The sequence below is a fragment of the Xiphophorus hellerii genome, chromosome 9 (genome assembly GCF_003331165.1).
Source record: "Xiphophorus hellerii strain 12219 chromosome 9, Xiphophorus_hellerii-4.1, whole genome shotgun sequence".
NCBI classification, from domain to species: Eukaryota; Metazoa; Chordata; class Actinopteri; order Cyprinodontiformes; family Poeciliidae; genus Xiphophorus; species Xiphophorus hellerii.
In genome coordinates, this window is record NC_045680.1 from 5822972 (window position 1) to 5849226 (window position 26255).

At 36.9% G+C, this 26255-nt stretch overlaps 1 protein-coding gene across 2 annotated transcripts in view; it reads left to right on the plus strand.

The window, feature by feature from the left end:
* LOC116726134 (E3 ubiquitin-protein ligase rnf213-alpha-like) overlaps positions 1-26255 on the plus strand; it is a 61207-nt gene that overhangs the window by 11260 nt on the left and 23692 nt on the right. For both annotated transcript variants that reach the window (XM_032572687.1, XM_032572688.1), the window contains exons 13-33: positions 499-764; positions 929-1155; positions 4040-4240; positions 4322-4514; positions 4673-4728; positions 4891-5050; positions 5165-5299; positions 6900-6998; positions 7078-7197; positions 8129-8318; positions 12124-12297; positions 13145-13297; positions 14238-14857; positions 15510-15669; positions 15743-15960; positions 16652-16789; positions 17255-17410; positions 17547-18783; positions 18908-19092; positions 20244-20399; positions 22524-26102. In XM_032572687.1, coding sequence (XP_032428578.1) covers positions 499-764; positions 929-1155; positions 4040-4240; positions 4322-4514; positions 4673-4728; positions 4891-5050; positions 5165-5299; positions 6900-6998; positions 7078-7197; positions 8129-8318; positions 12124-12297; positions 13145-13297; positions 14238-14857; positions 15510-15669; positions 15743-15960; positions 16652-16789; positions 17255-17410; positions 17547-18783; positions 18908-19092; positions 20244-20399; positions 22524-26102 — 8423 coding nt within the window. The remainder of the gene's footprint in view (positions 1-498; positions 765-928; positions 1156-4039; positions 4241-4321; positions 4515-4672; positions 4729-4890; positions 5051-5164; positions 5300-6899; positions 6999-7077; positions 7198-8128; positions 8319-12123; positions 12298-13144; positions 13298-14237; positions 14858-15509; positions 15670-15742; positions 15961-16651; positions 16790-17254; positions 17411-17546; positions 18784-18907; positions 19093-20243; positions 20400-22523; positions 26103-26255) is intronic.

Genomic DNA, 26255 nt, shown 5'->3' on the forward strand with positions numbered 1-26255 from the left:
CTTATTTATTAATAGAGACAAGTGTGTGGCTATTATATCGAACAGCATAACAATAAATACAATAAATATAGGTGAAGGTGCAAGTGTATTGATACTGAGATGCAGTTCATTTTAACTTTTGAGTTAAATTTTTCTTTATGTGCGGCTAGTCCAGTAAAATTTGTTTTAGTAATAGGGGAAAGCGGGATACAAAACGTTTTTCAACTGGGTTTTTCAGAGAATAATTTAGAAAGCAAAATGTTTTCTAAATTAGAATTTAGAAAGCATTAAAGTTATGTTTAAATTGTGTTTTCCTTCTGCATATCATCTGCGCTACACTGCACATATCGGTATACCAACTAGTAAATTACAGTGCATTTCACAAGTAAGAATTGTTGCAGATCATATGTTACTGAAAGACTAACAATTAAAATATGTAATTAGTATATTGAAAATGTACAAAATTTGCTGTGTGTTGCATTAAAATATTCTCATCAAATGTATCTATTGAATTTTAAGGGTCATGGCACCAGTATGATGATGTCATCTACCTGGAACTTAAAGGTTTCTGGCCTTGGGATTCCTTAAAGAGCATTGTGGTTAAAGGAAGAGATCAAGCTGGCAAGGAGATGCTAAAAATGATCTTTGATCTTCTAACAACATGGAATAAACAAAATGTGGAGAACTTCTTTATTCTTCTACAACAGTTTATATATGAATACAGCCGTCCTTTACTTCATGATGGTCATAAGAGAACATGGGAGCTGTCATATGGTGAAGAACAGGTAAATATCAATGTATATGTATCAATGTATGTAAATGATCCCTTTATTGTATGACATACTTAAAAAAGCACTGTGTTTCACCAAGAATTATTCTAGCAAATTGAGCAAACGTGATGTTTAATGATGTAGAATCATATTCGCTGATTGTGTAACTTATATTGCAGGTGAAAAAAATGCTGAAAGATTTTCTGAACAAACTGATCAACAAACCTCTCTTTCATCCGCTACATACCGGAGTCGTCGCCCTGCTTGTCAGCAACAAGCATCTACAGGGGTTCATGGCAGATCAGTGTTCTACTTTGTGTGATCTCCTTTGCCTGCCCAATATGGCACCGCATCATTTGAAAAAGTTTTGGAAAGACTTTGGAGATCCTTTAGTAGATAAAAACAGGTAACTGCTTGCATATAGTCACTAATGAAATGAACAAACGAAAACCTATTAATTTTGTATGTTAATGGACTTCAAAGGAGATTGCAAGATTTAAACAGATATATATTACACAGCCCACCATGATTATTTATACAATATGCAAAGGCACACGATATCCCACAGAATATATGTCCATGCTGTCAGGAACATGCATCAAAAATGTAAATTACCAAGTCAAGAGAGAAGCAGTTAAATATGGACAATTTCTACCTTGGATGTTGAAGAAACACTGCTAAAGAAGTATTTTTAGTCTTTTATGAAATATACTTTACATACCAATGCACTATTACACCCATAATAAGACCATATACATGTAAAACAAAGAGCTCCTCATCAAAGTGGTACATTAAAGTATGAGAAATAGAGAAAATGTTACTAGTGTTTCATCTACCAATAATAAATAATCAATTTTGGCAAAGAGAAGTTTCACTAATATGACATAATAATAATAATTGTAAGCTGTTGCACCTGTAGTGACACAAAAAGTGGGTATTCATTAGATGGAGGGCATAGGGATGCTGTTCTACAGGGGTTGCTAAAGCAATGGTTAAAAACAATCTCTAGTTGTCATTTTCTTAACAGCTGTTTGTGTATGTATAAATTATATAATCAATAACAAAAGGACCGCACTGATTACATTAAAAGCTCTCCAGTGTGCGCCCTTCGAGAACACGCTAAAGCTCACTTATTATTTTTTATTTATTCCAATTGTGCTATCTGATGAGAGAGAGCTAAAAATTGAGAGATACAAAAGAAAGTTCTCTGGAACACAAAACAGAATAGACATGACCAGAAGAATAAAGAAACTTGTTTGTTTTTGTTGTTCAGACTATAGTAATGTAACTAGATGGTAAATCATAAAACAAGGAAATTATAGAACTTGACAGTGATACACTGGAGTTTAAATATGTATCTTGTTTAAAGACTTTCAAATAATGCTTGTTTGACCTTAGTGAAGAAGAACACAGACTTGACCAAGTTTTCAGTGATGTAACAAATCAGAAACTGATCTTTAAAAGTGTGTATAAAAACAGGTGCAAATGTGATAGCACCTTCAAACCTGATCTACAGGCAAAACACAAAAGCAGGATTGTGTTGGCAAAATGACCAGCGTAGCAGGCACAACCTAATTAGCACTTTTGTTGTCATAAATATGTTGAACATATTCTGACCATCACATATAAGATACTGGGAGGAGGATATCCAAATGTATGACTTACCACAATCAATGCGATTTACTAAACCAGAGTAAATGTGTTTAGTAGATTGCTAAACCAATTTTTGGGTTCTGTTTTTGGACATTTTTAGCATGTTTGTAAAGCATGTGCAACCTGGAATGCAAAAATGACTGTGGTCACTGTGGTGAGACGGAAATGACAGAAGATATTGCTTGTGAAAATATTTTAAATGTTTAAATAATATAAAAATCACGTAGCCAATGGGATATTGGAGGAAAAACAAATAAGTGTCTTGTGCACGATAGTCTCCCCCCTTGTGGCTCCTTTATTAGTTCAATTATTATTTATGTAATAATAATTGTTATTTATTACAAAAATAATAATTTATGTAATAAATTATTATGGGCCTGCCGTAGTTTACAATGTTTTGGTCAAGTGAGTAATATTCGTCAATTCCAATTTGTCATAGAAAGATTGGAGGTAGTATTGGGCCGACAGAGTTGGAGACCACACAGCGCGATGTGTTGGGGGGTTGGGTTGGCGTTTACTGGCATTTGATTACAGATTTTGAATGATTTTTTGAAGTATAAATTAATTTCACTGTTGTGTTGTATCACTTTGAGATACTTGTTTAATTTAAATATATTATTATTATTATTATTGTTTTTAGTATTATTATCCATCTGTTAGCTTCTGTTTACTTGGGGTCAGGTTGCAGGATCTCTCTGCAGCCTAAGCAGAGACCCAGACTTTCCTCTCACCTGCTTCAGCTGGAGAAAGTTATGACACATGCACACATTTATTTTGTTCCAAGTATCTGTTCAATGCATGGATGGGTTCAGAGTCACCTGGTGACACCGTAATGTAGAGCTTTTTATCATCTGGGTATTTACAGTAGCCAGTCATATTACCTCTTATAACCTGAGCTAGAGCCAGCATGTAGATATTAAACAGTAGGGGTTCCAGAATTGAACCCTGGGATAGCACACATGACTTCTGTCCCCTCCAATAAGAAGTTACCTATTGACACAAAGAAGTCCCTCTTATAAAGGTAAGATTTCAACCAGTTAAGTTCTGTAACAGTAAGACCCAGCTCTCCAGTCGCTTCAATAACATATCATGGTCAACCAGGTCAAATGCTGCAATGAGGTCCAACAGAACCAAAACTGTGGTTCTTTCACAGTCTGTATTTATGTGAATGTCATTGAACACTTTGATGAGGGCAGTTTCCCTGCTGGGATGAATAAAGTACTTCTATTCTATTCTATTTCAGTACTGTGGTGATCACAGAAACCAGACTGAAAAACGTTAAAGCAGTTGGTTATTGTTAGGAAGTTATCTAACTGTTTATTCAATCATTCCTGATGAATGGAAGGTTGCCTGTCTTTATGGAGGCTTCAACTTTCTAGTTTTAAATTATTGTTCAGCTTATAATAGTTAATTTTATGAATATCTAAATTTTAATCAGTTGATGATTAAAAGTTTATTTTGAGTATTACTGAGAAGAGCCCACATACTGTCAGGGACAATTATACCACTGCCACTTGAGTACAAGCAGAACCTTGAATTTCCATTGTATTTTTTGCAAAATTTCCACATTGAAGTTCAACATTTTTGTTGAAAATTAAAATAGATAATATAACCAAACAATGACCCTCTCTTTACAGTATTGCAGATGTTGTTGAGAGGTTTTGCAACCATGCGAGACAACAAACAACAAAGTGGATCTTGATCATCCCCTTGATTCATCTGCTGAAAGGAGAAAGTGAACCGTTTCAGCCAGTTCCACCAGTTTTTGATCCACAATGTGATCCCTTGAGGGCTTTGAGACAAACCAGAGGATCTTCCACTTCTGACAGTGGTGCAAAGTATGACATTTTTATTGCATAATTTTAAAAGTGCTAAATTTCTTCAAATTTCTTATCTTAACCTTTTGTGACTTTAAATAGGAGTCTGATCAAAATCATTAAAGAGCATGCATACCTTGCGGACATTGACCAACTTCTTGTGCGCTCTTGGATGTCTCTGCTGCATTTGGAAGATGTGATGAACTTTTTGACTAAAGTTCAAGTCGAGCTCCTTGACGTCCTTCGTTATATGCATTTCAGCATGAAATCTGTTCTAAATCATTCCAGCTACATGGTGTGTATACTTGAAGATCTTAACAATAAATATACATAAACAAATAAAAAGACATTATTGCAATGGGATAAAATGAAAGATGAGTAGTCTACAGAGATCTACAACTTTATGTGATTTCATGAAAATTGAGTGTCAATTGCTGGTGTTTTTTTAAACAGGCATTAAAAGACTTGTCATCTCATCTCATCAGAAAGGAATCCAGTCATAAACAAAGGTAAGAATAGAACAAACCTATTCACTTGTCAAAACATAACGCTGGAGCAAGTTTTATAAATTTTACCTATAACATTTTAACAACCTGTTAAAAAAGATTTTCCTCTGCAATTTTTGCAATATAACAAAACATGTTTTAGAAAATGTTTTCTTTTTTGCCTAGTTTTGATGACAAATATGGCGAGTGTTGTCTAAAAACCGCTGTGACACTACTTGGTTCTGTCTGCCGCAACATAAAAGAACCAGACCGCTGTGATGTTCCTCTTCAGTTTCTTGAGCTCGTCTGCTTGATCTCTAAGAGATATGGTCACACTGATTCTGAGGCAAGAATTGTCAGTTAATCTGTCACACTTTACTCACATCTGTGTTTTAACATTTTGTCAAATTACCACTGGCAATGTTTAGCTCAACTAATAATATTCTACTAATGATCGCAGGTACAAAAGAGAACCCAGGAAGAATCATTTGGAGAGACATTACAAATTATAACTGAATGGCGAAGAAACACTTTTAACAGCAAACTGCTTAAACCATGGGGCTACTTGGAGCTTTCTTTTCCCAAAGAAATGAATGTAAGAATTACGGGCAGCAATATGATGCATTACTTTTTCTATCACAACTGACCCGCACCAATTAACTGGCCCACACTATTTTCCAGTTTTGGGGAGTTTTTTAGGTCTGACTTGAGGTCTGACCTCTCCTCTGATTTGTGGCTATTCTAATTTACTCTTATATCTAGAGCACATGGAAATTACATTTCTGTAAACCTGATTTTTACAGTGACTCTGAGGTGCAAACCACTACAACATTAACAAAAGCACTACAACATTAACGAAATGGAAAGGGTATGTCCCAGTGGGAGACCTAAGAAATCGCTGATTTGACAATGGACCTTACCAAGCTCCGCCCACAACCTACCCACGTGACCGCAAGCCTCACAAACGCGCGGTGAAGCTTTGTTTGTGAGACTTGCGGTCACGTGGGTCGGTTGTGGGCGGAGTAGGACTCAGCATACGTATATGCTGAGTCCTACGTCACCGCCATCTTGAAAGTGGCAGTGGAGAAAACCTGCTGCGTGGATTAGTTTCAACGGTTTTACTGTACAAAGTGGACCCACTGCCTTTACGTTACGTTTTTTAATTCATATCTTGAAATAGCAAATGCACATTGAATTATGGAATTGTGTTAATATGTTCATGAATACATCACTGTAAGGGTATGTGTGTGTGTTCATCAATAAAAATGATTTATCAGAATCAGCTGTATCAAATGTAATTATTATGCCCCAAAACAATGAAATAATCACATCAAAAAGTTTGAAATGTTTTCCTTTGTTTTGTTTTTTTGTTTGTTTTTTCATCCTTATATGATAATGTGTGAGAGATTGTGTCAGCGGCATTCATTAACTTGAAATATTTGCAGAACAACACTTTACGAAGTTCGGTCCATTTACTTGTATTAGCTTGCTAGTAGATAAGCCAATTTCAATATGGCGGACTCTATATCGTATCGCAACAACAGTCCGACCCGCTCAAGCGATAACTTCCGGTTTAAAAGCATTGTCGTTCAATCAGCGATTTCTCAGGTCTCCAACTGGGACATACCCTTTCCGTTTTGTTAATGTTGTAGTGGTTTGGTTAATGTTGTAGTGCTTTGGTTAATGTTGTAGTGCTTTTATTAATGTTGTAGTGCTTTGGTTAATGCTGTAGTGGTTTGCACCTCAAGACCACCGTAGATTTTGACTCAATCTTAAGATGCAAAATAGACCATAAATAAAAATAAAATGTGCCGCTGTCCAATTGATAGCGGCAGCAGTGATTATTCTCCTTGTGCTTTGCATAAAAGCAGATATTCCTAAAATTGATCTGATTTCACTTACCTTAAAAGAAAGCATTGTATATTGTATATTTACAAACTGGAAAAGTACGTTTTCATTTTTGTTGCACTTAAAGGGAAAATTTAAAATATTTATTGTATCTGATCAGGGCCGATCAAAATAAAATTGGCAGATTTTGGTCAACAGGTTATTGATTGGTGCATCTCTAATTGTTGTAGGATTTTATTTGTTGCTCTTTGGAAAATGAAAAAAAAAAGGTTCAACTTTGTATTTTTGACAATGTTTTAGTTTAGATGCTGCTTATCTGTTACTATAAAAAACATTCCCATTAATAGGTCTGGACAAAGTTACTTTCAGTGTCATTCAGTCATGAGGAACAAACTTCTTTCTGGAGAAACACATTCTTAAAAGACTTTGAAGGAAAGCTAAAAAAGGTAGGGATTCTTTATTGGTACTGTATATTTATGTTTTCAATGTATTTTCTTTACACTAAGATTTGTGTTTACCTACTAGGAGGAACATGTTAACCAAATTGGATTCTACTCTAAATTTGTAAAAGAACTGAGCGACACAAGTCCCCTGCTGTTAATTATTGAAAAATGTGCCTTGGAGGCTGTAGCACATATTTGCCAGGTAAGACATCACTCATGTAGTAAACATTTTCACAAGACACAATAAAACTCTTCTTTTTAGTTTCTGCATTTGGTGTGAACCTTTTTTACTGGTGATTCCAAACCTTACATGAGGATTGCAGAGGATGTACTGTACATAGCTTGACTGTGACAAAATAGAGTTCTCAAAAGTATATTAGGCTATTTTTAAAAGAATTAAATAACATTTATGCTTGGCAAATTGAAGTTGTAAAATCTAGTGGACCAGATTCATTTTTAAAAAAAAATTCTGTTATCTGATTATGTGCAGTTTGATGCCCACACCTACGGTTTTTTTTGTCTGCTAGTTTGTGGTCTCTCAGGTTTTGAAAATGGGCAATTCTAAAATCGTGTAGTGTGAACTGGGCAATAAGGAAATGAGGAAGGGAAGGGTCAGTGGAGAGCACTGGAGTTGAACCTTTTTTCATCCAGTGTCATCAATAGAAAGAGAAGAAGGCCGTAAGAAACGATAAAGCCGATAAATTAAAATTAGGTCGATAACTTTCATTTATCGTGCGATTCATTGATTTATTGTTTATTGCGACAGGCCTATGTGTATCAGTTGTTATCCACCACATAAACTAAAACACTTAGTTACCACTACAAACGTATAAAAAAGGTAGTGGAAAATGATGAAAAAATGAGTTGCAGGTTGTGGTAAGTGGGATAAATGGTGCCCCACGCCCTTTGAGCCCACAACTACCGCAGCATGTCTGTTGAAAAATAATCAAGCACTCATTGTGTGTTCTTGACATCTCTCCAGAATGGTTTCTTTATTCAGTGTTTTAAGAATACAATTGATTTACCCATCACGGAAATCCTGTCGCTGGAAATTTTAGAGCTGTTTCTAAAATCATTGTGACCATATTGTCACACTTTATTCATGTCTTTTTTTTTTCTTCTTTTTTTTTCAGGATAAATCTAATGTATCTATGGATCAACTGTTGAAAACGCACAATATATCAAAGTTTGGAAAACTGATGTCCGTTGTGGTGCTCAAGTCATGGCCAGCAGATTCTAATGGAGATCATGCTGAAGATGAAGATGTGACAATCCAGTACCTTTTGGACTGGCACATGGCAGAAACTGTCTTCCAAATGGCAGGTAATTGGAGCATATACAGTATACATATTATTGTTAGTGGTGTTCCAATTGATTAGCCACCTATCGCTAATCGATTGGAAAAAAGAAAGTATGTACCGTATTTTCCGCACTATAAGGCGCACCGCATTATAAGGCGCATAGAATAGACGCTACAGTAGAGGCTGGGTTTACGTTATGCATCCATTAGATCAGGGGTCACCAACACGGTGCCCGCGGGCCCCTGGTCGCCCGAGGGGACCTTGTCAGTCGCCCGCAGAGCAAGTTCTAAAAATAGCCATTGTCATTAGGGAGCACTGCCAACAAAATTATTTAATTTATGTTTTTACATTGAATTAATAACATTTGTTTATATTAGAATTTTTTTAAAGCAAATTACAAAAAAGATTTAAAATTAATTGCTTTATGCATAAATTTTTTTTCTATGGTTAAAGTTCAGTACTGCGCAGACGCCTGCAGGATTTTATCGGAGGGCAGCAGCGCCTGCAGCTGGACGGCTGCACCCACTCTGCCTACCTTAAGATTTTCCTTGAAGTAAAAAAAGAAAATAATAATTTCTGAAAGTTTTATTATCGAACCCTCTTTACAATTCACAAAATTGTGGAGAAAAAAAAAAGATCTTATGTGTCAAAACATCTTGTACGTAGCGCACGTCTGAGTCTGTGGGGGGAGGGGAAGGGCACGCCAAAGCTTAAATCTGATTGGTCAGTTTGCTTTTGTTTATTTTGTGGCTTGGCGCTTTTTCTGTAAGATAAAAATGAATGACAGGAGTTTGAACCTCCCGCAGTTCTAAGAGCGGTTTGGATCCCGGCGGAGCTTTGTACCGTGTCGGTTCTGGCGGGTCGTCGGTTTCTGAGCTTTTTTGATGTTTCCCGACCTGGAGAGCTGATGGTCACCTGTCGGCTGACATCTGCTGCTCTTCCTGAGCGTCGCGCTAAGACTGCGAGTTAAACAATTTAATCTAGTCGAAACGTTCCCCAAAAGAGTAGAAATTAAGCAAACATTGTTGCTTCACCTTCTCCTCCTTTGGACGTCTGACACCACCTGAACCTGGGAATCAACATCCTCCTCTTTCCGTGGATCACACGGGTCGGCTTCGCTTCCATGTCTTTATTATTTAGCATCGTTTGTGTAAAACGAAAAAAAGGGTGCGCTGCTTTAGTGGTTTAGGTTTGTGCGGCTTTTGTGCGACGCCACATGATGAGAGAGGTGGTTGTGCTCTTGCAGGTCAGGTGCAGTGATACTTTTGTACATAACTTCCAATCTGTCGGACAGTTTTTTTCCGACATCTGCTGGTGTCAGCCAGCTGGTGACCTGTCAGCTTTTAAGTTTGTGAAACCACAAAAAAAAGCTAATAAACCGGCGACTCGCCAGAACTGCACACTGTAAAAAGTTCAGGTGGGATCTTAGAACTATGGGAGATTCAAACTCCACTCATCATTTTTAGCTCACAGAAAAAGCAAACTGACCAATCAGATTTAAGCTTTCGCGTGCCCTTTGACACCCACAGACTCACACTGATGTGCGCTACATACAAGATGTTTTGGCACAAAATAACTTTTTCTTCTCTCCACTTCTCTCCACAATTTTGTTAATAGTAAAGAGGGTTGGATAATAACAAAATACAATAACGTTTATTTTTTTTATTTAAAGTTAAATCTGTTCAGCTGCACCAATCCAGACTCTTCAGTCACTTGTGGGCAATTTAGAATCACACAGAAAAGCTCCAAAAGGGAATCAAACTGAAAACTCTGAACTAAGAATTTCTGATCACATAATAGCAATTAACCATAGCTGCATGGTAATTATTACTGATAACTATTGTCAGTAGTCCCTAACATTAATATGATCAGGCAGCATGCAATCATATACCATATACTCTTATTATAATGGCTGAGCCAAGAAAATTTATGTCCGTATCAAACAAGTAGCCCTTCGTGTTACTCTGTACCCGTGAAGTAGCTCCCAGTCTCAAAAAGGTTGGTGACCCCTGCATTAGATGGAGCTGCGCTAAAGGGAATGTCAACAAAATAGTCAGATAGGTCAGTCAAACTTTATTAATAGATTACAAACCAGCATTCTGAAAACTCAGTTCATTCAAAAAATGAATAAACAGCTGTTTTATTATTTTCCCCGAGGTAAAGTCAGTGACGTGGTATTAGTTCGTGTGCGGATGGAGAGATTACGTCTTTTCACAAACCGAAAGCACCAAGAAGGACCGCCTCTAAATTTATTGATAAGTTTGCTTGCTAGCGCTGTTGCCTTCATTTAAATAGTGATTGTACTGACACTTCTATTTGCTGCTCTCTGTTCAACAACCCACTGTTCGAGTTTGTCCTTCAACTGTAGCCATCTTGCTTTGTTCCCTCGGAAACTCTGTTTAGTCTTCTTTACTTGGCGCAGGTCATCTTATTGCTTCCTCCACTTCCGCACCATTGATTCGTTAATGTTAAATTCTCTCGCTGCTGCTCTATTCCCATGTTCTACTGCATGACTGATCACCTTGAGTTTAAACTCTGCATTGTAAGCGTGTCTCTTAATAGGAGCCATTTTGACTCTTTACACAAACACACAAATGGAAATGAAACGGCACGCTTCACGCAGATATATATCTCAGCGTGCACCGCGCGCTTCTTCTTCTACGGGGGAAAATGAAGTCGGCGGCTGCTTACCGTAGTTGCGAGACCTGTTGTGGCTCAATATTGGTCCATATATAAGGCGCACCGGATTATAAGGCGCACTGTCGGCTTTTGAGAAAATTGAAGCGTTTTAAGTCCGCCTTATAGTGCGGAAAATACAGTAATTGTGTTTGCTGATCTAAGTCTTTTGTTGCCAATCACAAAACCTGATCACTTGTAGTTCATATTTTGCAATCCACAGTGGAATCCTTCATATAATGCAAAGGCATAGCAATAAATAAGCAGTGTTATCTGGAACTTTTGCAATGTCTGTGAGTAATGTGAAGTTAGCGTCTGTTGACAGAAAAATTCCTTGGGGATGAAGCATGTCAAGGAGCATCAACGCAACAAATTTAATGACATTTAATAAACAAGCACTTGATGGAGTGTGTTGAGTTTTTGAGGCTCACCACACCACATATAATAAAAAAAGACACATGGAGCAGTTGCCCACAATTGCCAACACTCAGTTATATGAACATGGCAATCAGAGGGCTAAGAAAATAACCCCAAAAATAATTTAATTCCTCAGGCTACATGACTACCCTTTCTCAGTGGTGGAAGTCGGTTCTGCCGACTGCTCTTGCTGTTGGACTGCCGCTATGTGCTACTGAGATGTAATATTTCACAGACTTAGTGGTCTCCCATTGAATGTTTCCTTAATGCTGCAGTGTGGTTTTTTTTTACATTATGTATTAGAACTTTCACTATGTCCTACCCAGTGATGTCAGTAACGCGTTACTGACGTCGGACCACTTTTTTCAGTAACGAGTTATCTAATGCGTTGCTATTTCAAATCCATACAAGTGAAAAATATGTCATAAAAATCCAATTTCAAAGAAATCAATGCATAAATAACTATTTCCAGTTCTGACGTCAGCTTTTGCTGCTAATACTGGTTTCACAAGTAATTTATTTTCACATTTTATGGAGAAATTGGAAACTAAATGTAAAATATGAGGATAGATAGGTTTGGGTGATATTGCATTAATGTTAACTCAGGCAATAGAATCACAACTGTTCAGAAGAAATGAATCCTCTCCTTTTAAGAATAAACTGCTATACTTTTTTTTTGCTTCTCTTTACTTTTTGTTGAACCTTAACAGCAGTTGTTGTTTAATGTTTTTAAGGTGCTGGAGAAGGCCTGATTAACAAACTGTCAGAAGAGGCACAAATTAAGATGACTTTGGGAGCCTCTGTGTTTAAATCTGTCTCCGTAAAGTTCTTCAGTGGGCAGATCAAAATGAAAACATTGCACCAAATTCTCCAGAGAGAACAAAACTTTCTTGGTTTGCTGAAAATAGGTGAGTATGTTCTCTGTTTCTCTTCACTTTGTTCTTCCAACTATTTTGTTGTCTTAAATAGTTTCTTCTCTGAAATCTAATACTCAAGAGTGTTCCCTTTGTGTTTAGTTACTGTATGTTTCAATGTACAATATTCACTCACACAATACCATGTGGGAGGCGGTCTACTGACAAATCTAAATAGGCTGATCTATTGCAAAGCAATGGACACCCTCAGGTTTTTATGGTAGATTTAGTACCATGAGAGAAAAATTCAGAAAAAATGCACTACATAAAAATGTTGCATTTATTTCCCCCAAAATATTTCTTTGTCATTAAATGCACCATTAAATGTCCCCCCACCCCTTTAAAACACTTAGGTGCCCATGGGCTTGTCCACATTCACCTTCAGTATTCTATCAAAGTAAGACTACATGACAAGAGTATTAGTTTCAATTGATCCATCTAAGGGGACTTGACAGCCATTCAGAGTGGCAGTACTTAAAAATTGACAATAAAAAGCCTTAAATTTTCTCCAATACAACATGAGAGTATTGAGATTTTTTTCTATTTGATCAATTAATAAAATTCTCAAAGTTTTTAAAGAAAAAGCATATGTACAAATAAACCCCCAGCAAAAATAAATTACAATGTCTTATTTAAGACATGTGTTCTTAAATGTTTTATATATATAGACATGCCTTTAATAGCACAAATCAACATGCTGCATGTAGTCTTTAAAAAAATTCTTTGAGTGTTTAAATGTTTTGTTTAGGACATCTGTTACTGTTCAATAGGATTCTACAAATGGGTGCTATTTTTCTTTTGTTGTTATTTCTTATTATTTGCATTTTATTTGTTTTTCTAGATTTCCTCTGTGATGACGGTCGTTGTAAAGATGAAGCCAACATGAGAAGATTTTTGAGACTAAGGAAAGAGGAAGCAGATGCAGTATCCAGTGAAAAAGAGATGATCAGAGATCTCCTACAATTCTGTCAGGAGGCCTCTAAATATGTCAAAGGTGGGTAACATTCACAAAGGACCCTGCAGATAATTTGCATGATGTTTTTGTCCTGAGTAAGTGAAACTAAGTACAACACAAATTGCACCCATTCAACACCACCTAAAACTGTTAACACATGCTTGTCAATATCAATGGGATTTTGCAGTCTAAGCCCCCACTACCTTAGACATATACAACCAAATGCAGCCTTATTTCTTGATTTGTTTTACACTTTGTCAAGCTCTAAATCATTTAGGGGCTATTGTACCTTTTTTCCCCTCCCTAAAGTAATATTGATTATATGCATAAACTTGCTCTCTGTTGTTACATTTGGAACAACACGTAAGTATTGGGACAACTTATCTCCTGTTCTGAAGGTCTCCTAAATGGTCCTAACAAATCATCAAACTAGATAAACTCAACTCATTCTTTCATCTTAAGATCCCAGCCAGTAAGAAAAATAATTTTTATATGCTTTTCAGGCGTGCTTTCTCATTCTCAATGCAGGCATCAACATTTTTACATTACTGCTGATGTGTGTGTGCAATGTGTTGGGAATCACAATTTGAATCAATCTCTGATATGTGAATGTTTGTAAAAGGATAAAAAAAAAATCATGACTCTTCAGTAAGAGACTTTAAACAACTTGTAAAAGGAAAAAGACGACTAAATTGAGGTTCAGGGTTGATTCACTAGAGAACATGATTCATGTTCTAGTGAACATGAATCATGTACTGCAAGGAAAAGAAAAAGCACAATCATTCTCAGAGTAGTTGTGAAAGAAAAATGAGTTTTATTTCGAGATTTATTGAAATGTCAAAACTTGTCAAAGAATCCTTTCATAGCATATAACTAGATATTTACATAAAAAGTATCCACCTAAACTAGGATTTGGAATCCTCATTTAACATGCATCTTACTTTAATTTTAATCTATACATTTCTCTTTTTAATTCCAGTTGACTTCCAGGGGCTGGACAAGAATCTTCAACAGAACTTTGAGTCAATGAATTTGAATGAATTCATGGCAGTTTGCTCACTTGATAACTTCAGCTCGCAGGCCACGAGGAAGGTCACTTACTTTAACCTCTCTGATACCATCTATGAAATGGCTTCAGAACTACATGGCATTAAAGACAGCTTGATCTTCAAAATATGCTGGACCAACCAAGTGAAAGAACTGTCAAGAGAGCACTCTGATGAAGATGACACTGAACACAGTGAAGAAGAGGAAACCGTCTATACTCTTGATCTTATTCACAGCAAAGTTTTCCAGAGTTGCTACTGCGAGTATAAAAACCTTTATGACAACATCAAGAGCGGGGAACTGCTACTGGAAGAAGTTGACAACATCTTTGAGGACTACAAAGGAAAGTATGAAGACCTGCGCAAAGATTTAGACATAATGTGCAAGATTGACCGAACTGATAACAGAAAATGGATCAAAAGAAGAGTTGCACAGATAAGGCAATACCATGAACACCATTTGGTAATGGACTCTACTGAAATAATCATGAACATCAAGAATGCATTATGTCCAGAAGGAGATTTCAACACCCTGGAGAAATTACTGCAAATGGTAAGTTTCTGCATGTCTGTCACTCGGGGAAGATTTGTTTATAAAAACTTTTTAACAAAATATCAGTCCCAAATAATTTTTTACTTGAACTCTGGAGTATATTTTAAAACTGTTAATCTCACACTTTTTATATACAGTGGAGAAAAAACCAAGTTCTTTACTTGAGATAAAAAATAAGAGGAAATAAAAAAAATAGAATAAAAAGAAAATGCAATTATGTTAATAAATAAATAAATAAAGAGTAGATATAAGCATGAAATGTACAGAGTTTTGGTTACCTCATTCTCACATTTAAAAATGTTGTATTTTGGGCAACAAGACTCAAAACTATGCAAAACTATCAATGTCCTAAACCAGAATAACTTTTCTTTTGTACCATGTTGGTGTGCTACATGACTAAAATTAAGACTTTCAATTAAGCAGGAGGTTAAAACAGATTTATGAATAGTTGTTGTTTAAGGCTTAAACAACAACAAACGACACAAATCTGCTTAAACTTTAAGCAGATTTGTGTCGCTCAAACAAGTACGGTTTTTCAAAAATATTTAGAAATTTTAAAATGTTCTAAAACTGTTCCCATTACTTTTCAAATCCTGTACTGTTCCCAATACATGACTTCACCTTGTGAATTTATATAATTTATGTTTTTCAGAATGACGACAACTCCAAGACAAAGAATTTGAACTACATTGATTCAAGCTTTGTCCGTGCAAAAGATGTTCTGAAAGACATAACAGATCAACGCAAGAAGTGTCTTCAAGTGCTCAGTCAAAGTGAAAATTTTATTAAGTGGGTCAAAAAGGAACTTGAAGGTACAGTAGATTTAACATTTTGTTGCAAAAAATGTCACATTTCCTAGTTGCTAAAATAAACTTCTTTTTGCAGATATCAATGAGCTGAAAGTTTTTGTTGACCTGGCATCCATTTCTGCTGGAGAGAATGATCTAGATGTGGATCGAGTGGCCTGTTTTCATGATGCTGTTCTTGGTTATTCATCACTGCTTTATGGGTTGAAACAGGACTCCAGTTTTCAAAATCTCTTGGATTCTCTGCCAACCCTATGGAAAGCTCTTGAGAATGACAAAAACGTACCAAAAAAACTGGTAATCTTAGATATTTCTTATTTTTTGAAACTATTGTAACAGAACAGTTGTAAATTGTAAAATGATTGTGAATGGATTACATACAATATACAATTTCTTGACACATTCTTAATTACATTTATAAACTGTGACTAAATGAGCCATAATTTCTTGGTTGGAATTAACCATGAGAAGAAAAACAGTTTTCAAAACAAACAATGGGTTGTAAAAAGTGGTTAGTGGCACTGATTTGGACAATATAAATAGACAGGGAACAGGATAGAACTCAAAATATTTTCACTCTTGTTTTCTTAATTAGTTAAAACATTCTAATGTATCCACATCAATTTGTAAAGATATTAGGAACAAATTTTTGGAAGCCAGATCCAACTTTGATGATGTATTGAGAATTAACTGTCGTCAGACCGTGAGTGCATCCCAACAAGATATAAACAAAATAGTTTGAAAACATCTTCATTTAGAGGTTGTTCTTGCAGTAAAGTCCAAAATTATTTGGACCCCTGGTATGTTTACATTTCAAGTTATTTTATTCTACCAATGAGTCATTTTCTGACTGGAGATGATTCAAAGAGATGATAAAAGAAGATGTAAGATGTTTTATTTATTTTAATATATTTGTCATTTAATACATATAAATATCTGTAAACGTCATAAGATTTGATTAACTCCCTGAATGGTTTTCTTGTTTCAGGCAGATACAGTTCGTCATCTGGATTGGTTGAAAACCGTCAGAGAAACACATGGATCTGTTGAATTTTCTTCTTTGTCCTTGGCTACATCCATTAATGAGAGAGGAATGTATACTATCAGGGCCCAAAATCAGAAACGGGTAAATCATTATCATTCTTTGCTGTTAGTGTTGTATGCAAATACATTCAAATAAGTGTATTTATAGGTGGTATGAAAATATCTAAGATTTTTTTAAATACTAAAGAAACTTTAGTACTTCAACCATAAGTAGTAACAAGTGATGTCATTTATAATTTTATATACGTATATTAAAAGATTATTGAAAAAGTATCTTAATTACTTGGGTTATATGTAGAGGATATTGATTAGATAATTTTCAGATGTATGATATCAGACAGCACTGTAGGGAGCAGCATCTGCTGCTTTCGGATATCAAGTAAGTAAGTTGATTAATTGTTTGCATCCCCAGTTGGTATATAATACAGTAGTCAATCTGAGGTGACAGCAATATCTTTTTAATCTACAAAAACTTTTCATCTTATCTGTGGCTTTGTACAATAAACCAAATTTGCTTCATTTCATTATTAAAATTTTTCTTCTACAGTTGAATTTGGAGTCTTCCCTGAAACTCCAGATTGAAGATGGACAAGGTCAAAGCTTGACACATACTTATGAGGATCTGAAAGAGCTACAAAACAAGCTCATGCTCATGTCAGGAAAAAAGCAACAAAATCAGACTGAAGTGGAGCGTTTCACTGAGGTGCATTCCATGAATTTCATATTTTTATAATTTTGTGATCAGGAATTTAACTTTTTGAAATTAAATTTGTATAAATTTTTGTATAATCTATGATTTTCACATATGTTTTGCTATAACACGTGTTCTTTATATTTAGGTGTTTGAAAATGTCCAGAGACTTGCCAAAGCATTTGTAGATCTTCATACAGCAGGGAATCCACTTTTCAGATGCTGGGAAGCAAAGATCTATTGCAAAGGTCAAAGTGATCCATGCATCATCATGGAAATCAACTTTTGCAAGACCATTACTATTAAAATAAATGGAAATCTGGTTGAACAACTCATAGAACTGTCCAGGAAGATGGAGTTGTTTATTGGTGACTGGCAAAAATTCATGGACGAAATCCGATCTGATCACTACTACTTAAATTTTTTCACAGCAGAACAAATATTCCATCTATGCAGTGTCCTGAGTCCTGCAAATGTAAATACAGAAATAGATGAGCAAGTACTGATGATGCTCTCTTTCATAAAACCTAACTGCTTAGCTTCAGATATTTGGGGACCTTGGCAGATGCTCTCCAACCGATTTGAGCATGGTGAAATCCTTAACAAAAATGATGACAAATTTTCAGTCTGCTTTAGCCATTTAACACATGAGGATGCAGTAGAAAATGGAGACCAGACTTTTGGTTTAAGAGAACTAGAAGACTTGTGGAGAGACTATATTGGGAATGACAGAATGTTTTTCCATGACATTTTGGACATACGGAGTTTGGGACATTTATTTAAAATGATGGCTGACCCAGAAAAGGATGAATCAGAAGAACCGGTACTCTGTGAAAATAAGGATTCTTCCCTAAGAAGGACTCTCCCAAAAGGTCTCATTGCAAAGCAACCAAATCTACTAATCTGTCCACATGACCAGGTTCTAACTTCAAGTATATGCTTGTACAGGAACAGTGAATATGAACCTCTACCAAGTTATGACGAGGTTCTCTTGTGTACCCCATCAACATCCTACGAGCAAGTAGAGCTATTCCTGAGGCGATGTCTCACACCAGGGGATATTGGCCAGAAAGTTTACACAATGATTTGGGCAGATCAACTTGCATATGATGTCAGCTGTGCGATGGAGAAATGTTTTCAGAGACTGAGCACTCACTTTAAACACCATGATTACAGGCTTGTGATCTATTGTAGCTCTGAAAGGGAACACACTTATGTTCCAACTGCATTTAGTCAGTTCAAAAGAGACTTTGTTCCTCAAGAGCCATTGTGGAAGATCCAGCAATATTTGTCCAGACATTTTTCTCCCTCCTCAGATCTGAAGGGCGCTATGTTTAAAGGGGGCCATACTGTTGGCATTGTCTCATCACACCGTGCTGGAGTTGGTAAGTTTTACATGTAAAATCGACCAATTCATAATTGTGGATAAGGTGATCTTTGTTCCCTGTTACTGTTGATGTCATGATTTTAGTCAGCCATATAATAAATAGTTTTTTTTCCATTTTTTAGGGAAGTCTCTATATGTCCAAAGGCTGTATGAAAAACTGGAAAGATATGTTGGAGAAGGTACTTCTTTTAAAAAGTGCATTCGCCTCACTGAACATACCATTGATGACCACCAAGTTCTCCAGTCTTTGTACGAAACTCCAGCACAAATGGATATTAAGGTTTTTCACCTTGATGTAACATCATCGGTAAGGAGCGTTATACATACGTGTACATCAGAAAAATTAGGAATGTTGTGAAAAATGGCACATTTTTAGTTACTTATTTTAGAAAGTGAAACTCAGATTCATTATACTTATGGTGAAATCTCTGAATCCTATTTTCTTTCGATTTGGTGTCGATGGCTTACTATGAATTGCTGGGTTTCCATTTCACTCGCCAATGTGGGTCAAATGCCTGCAAATCATCTGCATTGACTTGAAGGCACACGAGAGAACCTCATCATAACTTGGTAGAGGTTGGCGGATGTCAATGCAGATGACTTGAAGGCTGTCAACGAAGATGATGGCCATCAAGTTATCTGCGTTGTTGGGTCTGATGTCTCTTGGCATCTTCTTAACTATACCTCATAGATTTTCTATGGAGTTTGGGCCAAGCCAGTTTGTTAGCCAGTAAAGAACAGGAACACCATGGTTAGTGGACCAGCATTTGGCACCATTGGTAGAGTGAGCAGATGCCCAGTCCTACTGGGAAATAAAACCAGCATATCAATTAAGATATCCGAAGAAAAAAAGTGCTTCAAAAATCTTGGTAGAATACTGCATTGACTATGGACTTCAGAAAACCTTTTGGACCAGAAACAGCAGATGACATGACACCCCAAACCATCACTGTGTGTGGAAACTTCACACTGAACTTCAAGCAACATTGAGTGTTTGCCTATCCAGTCTTCCTCAACACTCTGGGACCTTGAATTCTAAATTATATGCAAACTTTACTTCTAAGGATTTTGGACCACTGAGCAATGGTCCAGACTTGAACAAAGCAACAATTGTAGCCCATATGTAGGATTTGTCTGTGTGTAGTAGGTGCATATTCGTTAAGTGTTCTTTATGAATGTGCTTGGATACAAGACTCTGTGGACATATCAGCGACCGTCTTCTGGAGATTTGTCAAGTCAGCAGTCTTGAAATATTTGAAATATATACAATATTATATATAATGAATATGTGAGTTTCACTTTCTGAAATAAGTGACACAAATATTTAACTTTTTCATGACATAAATTTCTTTTTATATGTACCTGTACTCGATGATCAGCATTAATCTGATTTCTTTTAATTTTGACTTGGTTTTTGACTCAAAAAGTGTTGCTTTCTTTACAAAATGTTAATCTCAGGTACAGAAAGGCCTGGATGAATTCCTTTTCAAGTTGTTCTTTTTACGATACTTGATGGATTCAGATGGGCAAATGTGGCATTGTACCCATAACCACCTCTATATCATGGAATTAACAGAAACCACAAATGATCAGGCCAGATGTGGCACAAGATTGGTAAGTTGTCTAGTATGTCTTAAAAACGTGATGATCATTAGGTTGGTTAATTTTCATGGTTATTTCTATTTTATCCAGCATCTTTCCAATTATTTTGGCCACAGGAAAAGAATAATTAATACAGTTAAATCAGATATTTTCATTCACATTTTTCGGTTTAGGTCAGTTAGGATTGCTAAAGTATTGGATTATTGCCAGAAAAACAACCAGATTAAATTTTTTTTGGTGTACCTGTATGATTAGGATTATACCTTTTGGAATACTTTCTCAAGCATTTTACAAGAGTTTGCTAGAATTTTGGCCCAATTACGTCTTAAGACCCTGTGTAATTGAGTCGGGTTGTGGGTCACCTGGCATTCACACCTTTTTACCCCTGCTCACACAGATTTTCTTCATTGCCTTTGTTGCCCTTAAAGGCTTTGACATACTTCATCCGAAGTGCCATATCGACTCTCATTGCTGTAGATGTGCAATGAATTTTGTTCACAGAGAGCTATCCTCCTGCTGAACTCGACACCAGGCCCTGGTTGAACTATTTCGACATAGTTCTGTGCGAAGTGTTGTGTTAGATGTAATATGCTCAGACAGTAAAAAAAAAAAAGTATACATTCCTGTCTACTACATTTACCCAAAATAGAAAGTTTAATTTGCTTTCATGTCAAAAACTAAGTAAAAAAATATGTTTTTAAACAGTATATGATCATATTTGGTTTCAACTGTTTAGTAGCTGCTGTATTTGGAAGTGTTAGCTTTAAGAAGAGTGAAACATAGCTATTGTAACTTATGTAATTCACTGAATGAAAGTATTTGAATTGATGTTCATAGGCCTGTCGCGATAAACGATAAATCGATTAATCGTACGATAAATTAAAACTATCGACGTCATTTCAATTATCGGCATTATCGTCTCTTCGGCCTTTTTCTCTTTCTGTTAATGACACCGAATGAAAAAAGGCTCAACTCCGGTGCTCTCCACTGACTCCTCCCTTCCTCATTTCCTTAGTGTAAAGCCCAGCGCAGACGACACGATTTTAGAGCTGTCAGCCGATTGTCGGCCCATTTTTAAAACCTGACAGATCACACATTAGCCGACAGAAATCCTAGATGTAACGGTTCGATCGGGTTCGTTCCTGCCGTGTGGTGTCCAACAATGGGCACAAAATAATGGCTGCAAGTTCAGTGAACTAATTTTAAAACCAGGCATTAATCAATGCTTTACTACAATCTACCTGCAATGCATGTGGCTAGTGTCAGCGTAAAGTCCTGACTGAATGAAAATCATTAGAACCTATTTACGTCACGTTAACGAAGAACAGCTGAAAAGTTACCGGGTTTATCAACTGCGGTAGCAATTTCGCTCCAACTCCTCCTCTTGTCATTTCTATATTCTTTGCATGTTGAATAAACATTAATGTTGTTTCCACGTCGGCTGGACTTCAGGTTGCGCTGTGTCAGCTGTTTGGGATTCCCCGACGTAATTTCCCCTCAGAAAACACGAGGAGAATCCGCGCTTTCTGATTGGCTGCCTGTCACATTCAACAGGCTGCGTTAAGATCCCAGTCGGGAAAAATCCCTGATTTAGATCGGAGCGGCAGCGAGGATCTAACGTAACACACCACACAATCTTAGAAAGATCAACGTTTTAAGATTGTTGTAAGGGGAAAAATAGGAGCAAAAAATCATGTAGTGTGAACTATTGCATCAGGTAGTCGATGTGCCCATCTTCTCTATTTAAATCTAATTATTACTGAAGGGCAACATAGTATACACACTTCATAATCTGCAGTCTTTAGATTGAATGCAGTATTTATTTCCACTTTGGCTTTATGTTTAGTTTTTATCAAGTACATTTTTTGTTAATGGAGACTGAGAATCCATTTTGTTTTTGGTTGTTTTGTTTATCAGTTGCAGTGTTAAATATTCTTTTGAAAATAAAGTGTATTTATCTTTGGTAGGAAATCACATGCATTATTACGTCATTTCCATTAAATCAGTGTAAAAAGGTCTTCAGACAATATTATCGTTTATCGCAATAATTTTTTGAGACAATTAATCGCTCAGCAAAATTTGCTATCGTGACAGGCCTAGATGTTCACTTAAGTCCTTTTGTTTCTGTACCTTTAGGGACAAAAGGAAAACTTTGCAATCCCTGACGTTTTCCCAAAAGTGTTCTGTCGACCTCCTAAAGAAGTCATGGCATTGGAAAAGCAAAAGGAGGAAAATTTTTCCACTGACAACGATGACCCTCTTATGGATGATGAGTATTTTGGGAGTGAAGCTTTTCAGAGACCATACCAATATCTCACACGTTTTCACAATAATGAGAATCTTGATAAGTTTACTTACAAGGGAATTGAAGGCTCTCATTCACATTGTCTTCAGATATTCTTGTTCTACTGTGGTGTCCTGGATCCTTCATGGGCAGAACTTTGTAACTTTGTGTCGTTTCTTAATCTTCAGTTGCAAGCCTGTGAAAATTCAGTCTTCTGCAATGTTGAGTTTGTAGGAGACACTCTTCAAGGGTTCAAAAACTTTGTGGTTGAGTTTATGATCTTGATGTCCAAAGACTTTGCAACACCGTCATTATGTATCACTGATGAGAGCCTTGGAAAAAAACAAACTGACCTGACTGGAGTAAATGAAAAAGATTTGGCTCCATTCCTCATTCGAAAAAGGTGGGAAGCTGAACCTCATCCATACATATTTTTTAATGATGACCATACATCCATGACGTTCATTGGATTTCATCTGAGACTTAATGACCGGAGAGGAGTTGATGCTATAAATCCGTCAACAGGAAAAGTAATAAAGGAAAACATCATGACTCAAGAGCTGTACAGGGGGCTACTTCATCAAAGAGTCCCTTTTAATGTGGATTTTGATCAGCTGCCTAGAGCAGACAAGATTGAGCATCTGTGTAGTGTACTTGGGATCAAATGGCCAACTGATCCTGATGAAACTTACGAACTGACCACAGACAATATCCTCAAAATGATGGCAATACACATGCGATTTAGGTGTGGCATCCCAGTTATAATAATGGGTGAGACAGGATGTGGTAAGACAAGACTCATAAAGTTCATGTGTGAACTGCGAAGATGTGGAGCGGCAGCAGAGAACATGAAACTGGTCAAGGTTCATGGAGGGACAACGTCTAGAATAATTCATGATAAAGTGGTTGAAGCAGAAGCTCTTGCAAAAACCAACAAAGAGAATCATGAATTTGACTCAGTTCTTTTCTTTGATGAGGCAAACACCACAGAAGCCATAAGCAGCATCAAAGAAATCATTTGTGATCATTCAGTTCAGGGAAAAAGCCTTAGCACTCAGACAGGGCTACAGATTATTGCTGCATGCAACCCATACAGAAAACATACACCTGAAATGATTGCGAGGCTTGAGGCATCAGGATTGGGCTACAGAGTCCATGCTCAAGAAACACAAGAAAAGTTGGGCTCCATTCCTCTTCGCCAGCTTGTGTATCGTGTCCATGTGTTACCACCTAGCTTGATGCCTCTTGTGTGGGATTTTGGGCAACTCAGTGATTCAGCAGAACAAATGTATATCAAACAAATCGTGCAAAGGCAGGTAAAAGCCAATGAGATTGAGGAACGGCACATTCCAATGATATGTAACATGTTATCATCATCACAACAGTTCATGAGGGAGAAGAAGGATGAATGTAGTTTTGTCAGTCTGAGAGATGTTGAACGTTGCATGCAGGTATTTGTGTGGTTCTACAAGAATCACTCCATGTTTGCCAAAAATCTCAAAGATTCAATGCAGCAACAAACCAAAAATAGAAACAAACCAAACTTTTCTCCTGCTAGTGACAGAGTGACCTGGTCACTCTTGATGGCAACCGGAGTTTGCTATCAGTCCTGCTTGGAGAGCAAAGACCAGTATCAGAAAATTATTGGTCAACTTCTTACACCTGAGTACAAACCACAGAGAATACAGCAGGAAATCCAACACATGCAGGAGCTTCTACTAAGTGGTGTACCCTTGGGAAAGACAATAGCCAGAAATGAAGCTTTGAAAGAGAACTTCTTTATGATGGTCCTTTGTGTTGAGCTAAGAATCCCCTTATTCATTGTTGGGAAACCAGGGAGCTCCAAATCACTATCTAAAACCCTGGTTGCAGATGCTATGCAAGGCCCCACATCACACTCAGACCTGTTTAAGAGACTTAAGCAGATACATCTGGTGTCTTTCCAGTGCAGTCCCCATTCAACCCCTGAAGGAATCATCCACACGTTTAAACAATGTGCCCGATTTCAAGAGAGCAAAAATCTGGATGAATACATCTCTGTGGTCGTTCTTGATGAAATAGGGTTAGCTGAGGATTCCCCGAAAATGCCATTGAAAACACTACACCCATTACTGGAAGAAGGATGTGTTGATGAAAAGCCACAGCCTCATCAGAGGGTTGGTTTTATTGGGATTTCCAACTGGGCATTGGACCCTGCCAAAATGAATCGTGGGATTTTTGTGTCCCGTGGAGATTTAAGCGAGACAGAACTCATCAAAAGTGCTGAAGGAATTTGTGCATCTGAAAGAAACATCCTTGAGAAGATAAAGCATCTCTTTCAGCCCTTTGCAAAAGCATATATAACAGTATGCAAAGAGGGCAAAGGCTTTTTTGGTCTACGGGACTTTTATAGTCTTATAAAGACGGTATTTTCCATCACAAAGACCTCAAATGAGTGTCCCACTGTCGATCAAATCGCTGGAGCAGTTCTGAGAAACTTCAGTGGAAAAGATGATGTTAAGGTGATTGACATTTTCTCCAGAGAACTCCAGCATGACTTTTCCAGTACAAACACCAGTACCATTAGCATGATCGAAGAAAGTATTTTCCCAGCTTGCCAAATGGAGGAAAATCGGTATCTTTTAATCCTTACTAAAAACTATGCAGCACTCCAGATACTTCAACAGATATTTTTGTCTCGTCAAGTCCATCCAGAGATCATCTTTGGGTCCAGCTTCCCAAAGGACCAGGAGTACATGCAGATTTGTAGAAACATCAATCGTGTAAAAGTTTGCATGGAGACCGGACAGACAGTTGTGCTTCTAAACCTACAGAATCTGTATGAAAGTCTGTATGATGCACTCAACCAGTACTATGTGACCCTAGGGGGTCAGAAGTACGTTGACCTTGGATTAGGGACGCATCGTGTGAAATGCAGAGTTCATCCAAAGTTCAGGCTCATTGTCATTGAAGAAAAGGAAGTTGTTTATGAGCAGTTTCCAATTCCACTCATTAACCGACTGGAGAAACACTGCCTGGACATCAACACTGTCCTCAAAATGGAACAGCGGGACATTGCAGAACAAATACAGACCTGGGTTAGCAAATTTGTCTCAATAGAACTTGACTTCTCCACAACCAAGACATACATTCCAGGAGATGTTTTCATTGGCTACCATTCAGACACATGCTCCTCTGTTGTCCTTCAAGTAACCAAGAATAAAGATATTGAACCAGATGATCAAGTCACTCTGAATAAAGTCAAAACTGTTATGCTCAACTGCGCAACCCCAGACTCAGTTGTTCGTTTGGACAAATCTAAACTCCCTGATGATGAAAGAGACCATTGGATGAAGGAATATGTCAAAGAGGACAAGCACAGGTCTCTGGGAGACTACATTGCATATCACATAAAACAGAGGTCTGAACATTCACAAGTGTCATTCACTGAGGTAAGGTTTTTCTTCAATTTCATAAAATTTTATTTGTGTCGTAGTTCATTCTAACTTTGAATCAAAATTTGCATTTCTTTGTGTATCTACATTATTCTCAACCTTACTTCAGCCTTTTGAGACCTTACGGGCTTTTTGCTGTAAGGCTTTCAA